At 33.8% G+C, this 11,604-nt stretch overlaps 1 protein-coding gene across 1 annotated transcript; it reads left to right on the forward strand.

Annotated features, from left to right (window-relative positions):
- The first annotated feature begins 4,611 nt into the window (after positions 1-4,611).
- LOC115956206 (L10-interacting MYB domain-containing protein-like) lies at positions 4,612-6,135 on the forward strand. Its single transcript, XM_031074649.1, has 3 exons — positions 4,612-4,761; positions 5,472-5,822; positions 5,914-6,135. The coding sequence occupies exons 1-3, from the start codon at positions 4,612-4,614 to the stop codon at positions 6,133-6,135; spliced, it is 723 nt and encodes a 240-aa protein (XP_030930509.1).
- The last annotated feature ends 5,469 nt before the right edge of the window (positions 6,136-11,604 follow it).

Genomic DNA, 11,604 nt, shown 5'->3' on the forward strand with positions numbered 1-11,604 from the left:
CTTTTAATAAGTTTACAATGACAATTTAATATGTTTCCTTTTCCTCCATAGGGCCCGTGGATGAGCCCCTTTGAAATGAAATCAATTGCAGTCCACAAAAGGCCAATTGTAGTCAAGCTCATATTCAAATTTGTCTTTTGATGAGCACTGTGGGCTCCGGTCACATCCGCACATCTGTGATATAAATAAGCCTTTGCTCACAAATAGACCTGTTCATTTTCATTTTGCTAGTCTGCCTGGGTTAAGAGCATTCACATCAGCTCTTGGATAATTGTGTATAAATGTGTAAAATACACATTTTGATCATTTTTACATATTTTGGAGCAAAAAACACACTGCATCAGTCTTTGTAAACTCATGTATAATTTTTCACGAGCTACAGTACCCGTGTAAATTTACATGGGCACTGTAGCTCGTGTATACATTATTTTACTAATTTCCGTTCGCACCAATTTTTCTCTCTCTTCTCTGTGCACAACAACCTCAGCTCCTCATCTTGTTTTCCTCAGATGCACACAAATACATCCACACAAATAAATCAACACAGAAACACACCCACACACAAACAAACCCACACAGACAAACCAACAGAGAGATATGGGTCGCCGGTGAAGAAACGATGTGGGTCACCGGAGCTTGGTTCGTGGATCGGCCAGTGAAGAAAGGATTTGGGTCGCCGAGCTTGGTTCGTGGATCGGCCGGTGAAGAAAGGATCTGCGTCGCCGGAGCTTGGTTCGTAGATCGGCCGATGAAGAAAGGATCTAGATCGGCCGGTGAAGAAAGGACCCGGTGAAGAAGTGATCTAGGTTAGTAGTTTTTAGAAAGAAAGGATCTGGGTAGCCAGTGAAGAAAGGATCGGCCGGTGAAGAAAGGATCGGCCAGTGAGGAAAGGATCTGGGTAGCCGGTGAAAAAGGACCGATGAGGAACTAATCTGGGTCCGTCGTTTTTGGGAGAGAGAAGGGAGAAAAGAAAGAGAGAGAGAGAGAGAGGTCTTTCTATTTTTCTGGCTGAATAGAGAGAGAGGTCTTTCTGTTTTGGAAAAATGAATAAAGAGAGAGAGTGAGAGCGCGTATAGGGATAGGCAGTTGAGCGAAATAATAAAAAAATGAGAAAGGTGATTATTTTATTAAAATATCTTGTAAAATAGAATAACTGATGTGGGTGTTTTATATAGGTGGTAGTGTAAAATAGAAAAAGTAGGTTTTTTTGTGTAAAATAGATGAAAAATTTAGAAGAACTGATGTGAATGCTCTAAGAGCTGGTGTCAACCTATATTCAGGCTCAATTGTGTGAAGACCTGCCTAGCCCAGTGGAGAGGACCAAATGTTTAAACCTTGGCCGTGTGCTTTATAGCGTACTCAATGGAGCCCAGCCTAAGCCTCTTGTTATTTTTTCAAGGCTTATTGCACATGACTCATTTTGATGATGCAGTTTTCATATAGTTTCATTTCTAGAGAGAGAGAGAGAGAGAGAGAGAGAGAGAGAGAGAGCTTCAAGGTTGCAACTTCCTCTTAATAATAATAATTAAATAGTAAATACCAATAAGCTATTGCATTATTGTAATAAAATTAAAACCTTCAGCACAATCCAAAAATAATGGGAAACTATTACTTTTTCTTATCCCATGAGCATAACAAAAAGTCTATACAAATTAAAATTTCATTTTCTCATTCTTCTTTTTAACCTTTAACCAAATAAAACGAAATTTACATCATTTTTTCATCCTTCAACTTTTTTCTTCTCTACCCTATCAATTTTTAATCAGTAATATTCTTTCAATCCTTCCTTGGTATTCTATCCTCCCACATTTTTATTATCTAGCTCATTGGTGTAGTTTTGCCATATTTGATTGATATATAACATTCTGTTGAAGCAAATGAATCGGTCTCAAACTGGGTCCTTTGTTTCATTTTTATGTATGAATTAATCTAATATCGAAGATTTTCTGTAATTCAGCCCATTGTAGTAGGTAGTATTTCTATTCCATATCTTGCGAAGCCTTCTGGGTGAGTGTAGCTTCTTGTACTCCGATTGGCATTAAAATCAAACTGCTTTTGACGAAGACGAGGGGACATATTAGGTGTTTCCTAACAAAGTTTTTGTATCAATGAAAAGTAATTAAAAAGTTTGAATTCCCATTTAAAGATGCCAGGAAGTCCTTGGCCATATAAGCTCATCCCCTTCATAGTAGATTATTAAGCTAAAAAAATTAAATAATCACTATCGCTTTTTATTGATAAAAACTATTAGGAAATTTAGATCCTAGTTGATAGAATTAACAAGTTTTAAACCCAAGTTGTTAATTAGATTTATTATGAATAAACATTGTTAAAACAAACTAACATCAATATCATGTCACAAAGAACTGCAGTGGAAAAGTAAATAAGACAAGATATGATGACCCAAGAAAATCAATGAAACAAACTAGTTTCACAGTAAAAAACTTAGGGGGAAACCTTCCCGAAAATCAATCCACTATAGTAAAGAGAAGTTTCAGATTTAGTACAAAACCTTTGTCCATAGACTCTACAATCCCCTTAGATAAACTTACAGCAGAAACCTTCCACCGTTTCAGAACCTCTAAATTCTTCAATATATGAACGTCACCCTTTTGCACAAATCCCAATACGTGACTAACCAAAGATGCACGGCTCTCAATACGTGACTAACTCACCAACTTGAAGAAGATATTGGCGGCAAAGTTCTTCACTTCATCAACAATGAAGATCAAGAAGTACCTGGTTTCAAAACCCTAAGGTGCAAAAGATGCAGTAACTTCTTACAGAGAGAATAATGCACTCGATCACTTTTTCATATGTTTTTTATGTGCATACCCATTGTGACGACCTCTAAAATAAGCCTTATATATGTCTAGGATTGTGAGAAAAGATACCCTACACATGCATGTCAGCATGGGCCGAAAATCAGATCTGAAAATTTAAATTTCGTAATTCTCGATAGATACATCTGTCAAGCAGCTGTCGAGACCTCGATAGATAGTATCTATTGAGAGTTGTCGAGACTCATTAAACCTTGATAGATATTATCTGTCGAGATCTATCGAGAATCTATCCAACTTTAATGAACAACCCTTCTTCACTTGTTTCTTGGTCCAATCTTCATGGCTTTAATACCTGACTTGAACAACAAGTTTCTTGAAGTATTAAACACATCCTAGATCTACCCAATTACAAGTAAAGTGCGTTTTGTCAAAGGACTAGCCAATTACATAAAATATGTCCTTAACAAAAACCTTATCCTAATGTAACTAATAACTCGTTATTTTTATTGCACTATATTAAACTAGAGAAAATGTTAAGAGCCTTATTATCAAAGTAGAATTGTACTTTGGTTTGCAACTTCGTATACTTCTGCCTATTTTGTCAAAAACAATCAAAACATGGTCAATTGCAATTAAATTATTTTATTCTGAATCTAACATCTTATTTAAGGAAAAAACTTAGGTACAGTACCTTAAGTGATGTTCCTTTGATTCCCTTCTTAACATTCAGTCATGTGGCTACTTAACTAAAAAATACACTTCCATTTTATGAGAAAAAATACACATGGCAGAATCTTAAAAGGAGAACCTAAAGAACAGCACCTAATTATTGTACCTAAGAGCCCGTTTGGTTCCACTTTTTGAGCCCAAAAAGGGCGTTTTCAAAAAAGCTCAACCCAGTTTTGCGTTTGGTAAGCTCAAAACGCAACTTTTTTATAAAAGTTGCGTTTTGAACTTTTATAAAAAACTGAGGACAAAACGCGGAAGGAAAATGGACCCTCAGCGGTCCATAAATCAAAACGCGCTATGCGCGTTTTGTTATATTACCGTTGCAATAACCAAAAAGACCGAAATACCCAGCAGTTTGATGCCCCTCATCTTTCATCTCTGCTCTCCCTTCGCATTTGACGCCTCCATCTCTTCTCTCTGCCTTGCTCTGCCTTCATAAGTCTCTCTACTCTCTGTCTTTTTTCTTTGTCTTCCTTTTCTTCTTCCGCTTCGTCTTCCTCTTCTTCTTCTTTCTTTCTTTCTTTCTTTCTTTCTGGTTCTTCCTCTCTGTAAGTCTTTCTGTAGTTTTGGATTGTGGTTTGTTTTATGGGTAATGATTTTTCTGTGTGTTCTTTGGGTTGATTTCTCATGGGTATGGGTTGTTTTGATTTGGATCGAACCTGGGTTGATTCTCATGGGTCTGATATGGGTTTTTTTGGTTTTGATTTCTCTGTTCTTTGGTTGATTTCTCATGGATCTGGGTTTGATTTCTCTATTCTTTGGTTGATTTCTCACTTTTGGTGTGTGGGTTTTGATTTCTCAGGTACCAAAAACACTGATCTGCTACCAAAAACCAGGTACCAACACTGATCTGAATTTTTTTTTTTTTTTCCCGAGTGTGGGAAAAAAAATTTAGGATCTTGCTATGAATGGGTATTGTTCCTTTACTTGTTTTGTTATTTGTTTTTGCTGATTGAAATATATAATGAAGTGTTTAGTTAGTAAAAATATATAATGAAGTGTTTAACACTGATCTGAATTTTTTTTTTTTTTTTTTTTTTTACCGAGTGTGCTATTTTGATGACATAGACACAACCTAAAATCCTCCAAGAAGTCAAATATGTTGGACCTGATGAGAATGTTGATGACTCAGAGGATTTTATCTGATCCTGATGAGAATGTTGCTGCTCATTTTATGATCTGTTATTTTGAATTGCCATCTTTAGTTGGTAATCATGAACATTTGGCTAAGGGGTTATACTTGTCTGAGGTATTAATTAGCAATTAAGTTTTCAAAATGGAAAAGTTCATTATGTTGTTTATGTGCCCCCATCTTTCCATTTGCTGATACATTTACATTTAGGAGAATTGTCAATGGCATACATATGCTGGTCAAGAGAAACTTAATAATCATAACATAATTTGGACAGGAGGTCTTTTACACACTAACTAGATTAGGGTGGTCTCTGAACCATGCTTAAATCAGATCCTCTAATGACATATCTGCTACTCTGTTGTTGTCTCAGTCATGCCTGCTTTTGCAGTATATGAATGTAGTACACAGTTAAAGGGGTAGTGTAATTTTTAGATGGTGTTGTATATTGTTGTGATTGAAATATACAAAGCGATAGCCAACTTTATCATATGTAATGGGATTGTGGCTGTGAAGGTACATAACATAACATGCTAAAAATTCTAGGCAAGTGATTAGATGTGTGCTGTCCCTTTGCTTTAGTTCTGTCCCTCTCTATCATACATGTATATGCTTTCTCATACCTTCTATTACCCTGATTGTGATATATTTGATGTTCATGACCTCTGTAATATGTATATATGCATGACTAACTCTCCTTAGAAAGAGCCTAACTCTGCTTTGTAATTCTGTTTGGACCTGCTAGTCCTTGTACCTGTTTGTTTTGATCTTATTAAAAAATTTATGGTTTTGCTAATATGCTTCAACCTCACTGGTTAACTTTATAGATGGGTAAAAACACAACTTCCAACCCCGACGCAAAAAAGGTTAGAGCATTATGGGATAATAATTCAAGCTGGACCACTACTTTTTGTAATCTTTGTGTGGAACAGATTCAACTTGAGAATAGAAATAAAGGCGCTGCCTTTAGTACCTTAGGTTGGACCACTATAGTGACCAAATTTTGTGATGAGATCGGTCAAAATTATGATAGGGAGCAATTAAAAAGTAGGTGGGATGTGTTAAAAGGTGATTGGAGATTGTGGAAACAATTGAGGAATCTTGACACAGGTTTAGGTTGGGATGCAGCGAAGGGAACGATTCATGCTACTGATGATTGGTGGGACCGAAAGTTGAAGGTGAGTTGAGTATTTTATTAATATGTAGTTAGTTGGAAATAGTTTTTTTATATTATTGTTATATGAGTGAAAGCACTTTTACATTTTGTAGGAATTACCCAAAGCTAAAAAATTTCGAGAGAAAGGTCTACAGAATCTAGAACAATTTGATATAATGTTTAGGGATGTTGCAGCAACTGGAATAGCTGCATGGACCCCTTCTTCAAATACACTCCCTCCAACAATGCCACAAGAGGGTGCTAGTGATTCGGATGGTAGCTCCGAATTTAAGGATAATCAATGTGACATGAGTTTAGACATTGATAGTTTGTAGCAAGGACATACTAGTCAATCACGTAGTTCAGGACAAAAGTGAACTAGTGAATCAATACCCTCACAGAAGAAAAAGAAGAAGATAGGAGGAGCTGCAATGTTGGACAATCGTATTAGTCAATTAATAACTGTATGTCAGAATAAGTTTGAAGGTACTTCTCGAGAGTCACCAAGTTCAGTTGATAATGTCATGACGATTGTGAGAGCACTTCCTGGAGTGGATAGTAAGTTTGTGGTTCAAGCTTCCTTAGCGTTACTAAAAAAGTCACATAGGGAGATGTTTCTAACTTTCAAGGAGCCAGAGTTACAGCTGGCGTACCTACAAGAATTGATTTGTTGGAAGCAAAAGAAGTGACAAACCTTATGTGGTACTTTATATTAGCTTAGGACTAATATTAGCTTATGACTAATATTAGCTTTATGTTGTATTAGCTATGTTGTATTAACTATGTTGTATCAACTTTAAACAAAGTTATGTGATATTTAGTATTAGCTTTGGACTAATATATGTGTAATGTAAACACATTTCGACTAATATTAGCTTTATGTTGTATTAACTTTAAACTAAGTTATGTAATATTTAGTATTAGCTTTGGATTAATATATATGTAATGTAAACACATTTGAAGCAACTGTTACAGTGTTATGTACTTGATGTTCTGAATTGTGTTGGTATATATGCAACGTGTTTTTAGTCAACCGTTACACCTTTGTTACTTTGTTGATTACTATGTTGATTTATATTAAGTATTAGCAATGGTTGATTATTTGTTACTTTGTTGTGTAGCCTAAACCAATATGGATGATTATAATGGTACTTATGAGAGTGGTAATTTTATGGAACTATTAATGGATAGGGATTACAGAAATTATTGTGATTATCATGATGCTGGTGATTATAATAATGCTGACAATAATAATGATGGTGATAACAATGATGATGATGATGGTGATAACAATGATAATGATGATGATGATGATGAGAGTAGTGATAGTGATGATGACAGTGACAGTGATTCTGATGATGATGATAGTAACGACGATTCTGATGAGTTTTACCAGCTTGTGGCAGTTACCTGTGAAGCAGTTGTGACATATTTCAATAAGTACATTAATAAGACTCCTTGTTATGATTCTGAACAAACAGGGTGGGCTTGGGTGAGACGTTGTATGGAAGGTAATGAGAAATTGTGTTACAACATATTTAGAATGAAAAAGGAGGTGTTTCTTAATTTGTGTCAAGTTTTAGAACGTGACTTTGGACTTCAACATTCAAGGAATATAAGATTAGAAAAGTCAGTGGCAATCTGTTTACTGATACTTGGTCATGGAACATGTAACCGAATGGTTCAAGAAATATTTCAACATTCGGGTGAAACCATAAGTAGACATTTTGAGAAGATGATCACTCTGTTGGGTGCTCGCTTTGCAGCTGCATATGTAAAGCCTTCGGATCCAACTTTTAGTGAAGTTCCAACCAAAATACAAGACCATCCAATTTATTGGCCACATTTCAAAGTATGTGTACTATTGTATATTTGAATAAGTGTTATTGTCTATAAGATATAATACAATACATGTGGAATTGAAAACTATTAATGTTTTTATTAGGATTGCATCGGTGCGATTGATGACACACATGTGACAGCGGTTGTACCTACTGAGAAGTCCATTCCATACTTTGGAAGAAAGGGATATCCAACCCAAAATGTGATGGCTGCATGTGATTTTGATATGTTATTCACATTTGTTTTGCCTGGATGGGAAGGTGCAGCACACGACACTCACATTTTTCTTGATACTATTCGTAAACAGAGTAACAACTTTCCACACCCACCACCAAGTTTGTAATTGGTTAATCAATTGTTCATTATAATTACATATTATATGAGTGTGTTAAAACAATTGAATTTTTTTTTTCTAGGGAAATATTATGTAGTTGATTCTGGATATCCAATGATGAAAGGTTATTTGGCACCATACAAAGGGATATTATACCATCTTCAAGACTTTCGAAGGAGAGGTGGAAGCCCTAGAACTAGACATGAAAAATTTAATCATGCTCACTCATCTCTTCGATGTACGATTGAGCGCACTTTTGGTGTGTGGAAGAATAAATGGAGAATTATCAGAAACATGCCATCTTTTCCATTCCATATCCAAATGCTTATTGTATCTGCTACTATGACTCTTCATAATTTTGTTAGACTAAATGATAGGGATGATAGGGGCTTCATAAACGCCAATCGAGATTCAATTTCTAGAAGAGAAAATAATAGTGAAGCAGATAGCAGTTATGAGCAGAATTCAGGATCTTTAACAGACCCTGCGATGGTGGTTCTTTGTGATTCCATTGCTAATTCCATTTGGGGGGATAATAATTAGTAGTTGTCTTTTTTTTTTATAATATCCTGTAGTACAATTTAAACTTGGGTTATTGGTATGTATTTTATCATCTTTTTTTACATTTTTATGTAGTACAATTTAAACTTAGATTATTGGTGTATATTTTATCATCTTTTTACATTTTTATTTTGTGCTTCATGTTGATGGAAATTATTTAGATTTAATATATTATTATTATTATTGTTTAGTAAGTATATAAAAATAAAAAGTATGAAATGTTTGAAATAAATTCTCTTATATATACATTGTCCTTTTTGGTCATTTACCCCTCAAAAAGCCACTTTTAACAATTTTTATCAAACACTCAGCTTTTTCATTATGCACTTTTTAACAGCTTTTACCAAACACTCAGCTTTTTGAAACTCCACTTTTTCATTATGCACTTTTTCAAAAAGCTGAACCAAACTCACCCTAAGTCTTGTTCCTTATCTAATATTAGTGGAATTTTGTGCAGGGACAATAGCAATAAGGCTATATAATTGCTTTCGAATGGTCTATTGCAATTAAATTATTTTTATTCTGAATCTAATATCTTATCTAATAAAAGTGGGGTTTTGTGCATACTCCACTAACTCTTTCTTTTACTTTAACTAAACTCCTCAATTATATATAGAGATTAATTTGTAATTTGATCTTATTTCTACGGATCAAAAATTATAATTAATCTTGCAATTGACTTTAGTCCTGAATTTTCAATCTTAGACTGCATTTATTTCAAAAAAAAAAAAAAAAAATTCAAATTTCGGTAATTTAATCCCTTTTTATATTTTGGTATTGGGAATCTGTGGGTATCGTGAATTTGTGTTGTTTTGTATTCTCAATTAAATGTTGGAATGATGAATTTTGTGTTCATTATATTATATCTTGTGAAATTCATAGAAGATTTTGGTATTGCGGATTTGTTGGTACCATGTATTTGTGTTTTTAATGCTAAATTTTGTGAGATTATTCTCTATTAAATGTTGGATTGGTGAATTTTGTTTCCATGAATAAAAAATGTTATTTTTGTTTGAATATAAAAATATGATTTTAAAAAAAAAAAGTTCCATACAAACCAATCACCTGAAAATGTTTTTTTAGACCATTTTCAAGAATGTAATTAATCACTAAAAAAATATTTCCTTGAAAATAGTTTTTATAAAAAAAAAAAAAAAAAAATTACTTTGAAATAAATGCAACCTCAATAAAAATTTGAAAGGTTGTTGCTTTATTTTTTTCCTTAAAGATTAGGGCTTTTTTGTTTCTTTTGAACTCTTTTTAAGGATTATCAAAAACATTTTACTTGGAACTACTGCAACATACCCATTTTCCCCAAAACAAACGACAAGTTAATCTTTCCACCTAAATGGCCAATTAGTCAACAAAACAATCAAAAGGATAGCAACATAAGTGAGAAATTAGCATTAAGGGTGTATTTGTATAAGTTGTTTAAAAACTGTGTTTTAAATTTAAAATGAGAGTTTGTAAAAAAGCCACGAGAAGTTATGGTTGCAAAATAGAGTTTTGGATTTTAAAAATGCTCTTTTAAGCTTTCAAAACACCTAACCAAATGGACCCTAAGTCAATTTGGTTTCTATATTTTATGCCAATACTTCCAACTTAAAACAATTTAACAAGATGCTTCCTTCTAATGCACGGCGAGTTGGTTCCCAAGCATGACCAATTAGTTAACAGATCAATTGAACAACTACAAAAATCATCATAACCTAATAGTGACAACTAAGACTTCTGAAATAAAGAAACCATCATTTTAGCTAGAAAAAAAAAAAAAATGATAATATAGACTACCAGTGGGGGTGTGCATGGATTGGGTTTGAGGGTTTTTTCAACCCAATGAGAAAGTCTCAACTTAACCCAACCCATCACATGAGTACAAACCAAACCAACCTAACTCACATGGGTTAGGTTGGATTGTGTTACTGGGTTGTGTTTACATGTTTAATGTCTTATAAAAAAAATTAGACTCTCATTTATTATTAAAAAAAAATTAATTAATTTCCAAATTTAGCAAAATTAATTATTACCAAGATATATTGAACTAAATATTCAAATAAAAGGAATAAAATAAATTTATATATGTAATGGGTTAGGTCAAAATAAAATAAACTTATTAACCCAAACCCAACCCGTCCTGAGACTAAAACTTAAATTCCAACACAACCCACCAACCTAAGGTATTGGGTTGGGTTAGGTTAGGCCTGTTTTGTCAGGTTGCTAGGTTTGATGTGCACCTCTAACTACCACTAAATGCGATGAAGAAGATTCCTCTAATCTTATTTTCAGGATAGAATTTTCCTACAACTTGATTTAAGAACAATTCCTCCACTCAAATATATTCCAATTGATATAGCAAAAGTTTATGGAAGCAAAAAAAATATCACAATATTTTCTCAATACTCTTGTTTTGAGTGGGGTGAATTTGAGTATAATCTTATTTTATTTTGCCCTATTATTGGGGTATAGTAGAATTACCCTTACGTATAACTTCTTATGTTACTTATATACTAATCATGCACTACAACAAGTTTGTCATTAGTTTCTCAAAAAAAAAAAAAAAAAAAAAAAAGTTTGTCATTTGCGCAATTAGTGTGTCCCCTAATGCACGACCAAAGTCGGTGCTTTATTTTATTTTATTTTTTTGAGAAAAGTCGGTGCTTTATTTTTTATACGTGAAAAGATGCCTTAATTAATGCACCGGAAGTTAAGTCAAGTCTCCTTCCTTGCCCCAAATGCACGGTCAGTTTAGTCGTCCCTCTCCACTAACATACCTTAGATGACCAAAAAAAGCCCCCCCCAAAGTACACGGCCAATAAGTCATATGCCCCTAAAAAGGCCAATTTGTCAAGAAAACAAAGTCTACTCTAGCCAATCATGCTTGAGAAAATAAAACCAAAGGCATCCAATAGATCATTAGTGCCTTTTCCACAATCACACGTATTTTGTGTTTTGTTCGTTATGAAAAGACAAGTATTACGTTTACAATATTTTCACAATATTTACATAACAAATCATAGGTGGTAAGTTGTTATTGGTTTTAATTTGAATCCACAACTTATATTACTTT

The sequence above is a fragment of the Quercus lobata genome, chromosome 8 (assembly GCF_001633185.2).
Source record: "Quercus lobata isolate SW786 chromosome 8, ValleyOak3.0 Primary Assembly, whole genome shotgun sequence".
NCBI classification, from domain to species: Eukaryota; Viridiplantae; Streptophyta; class Magnoliopsida; order Fagales; family Fagaceae; genus Quercus; species Quercus lobata.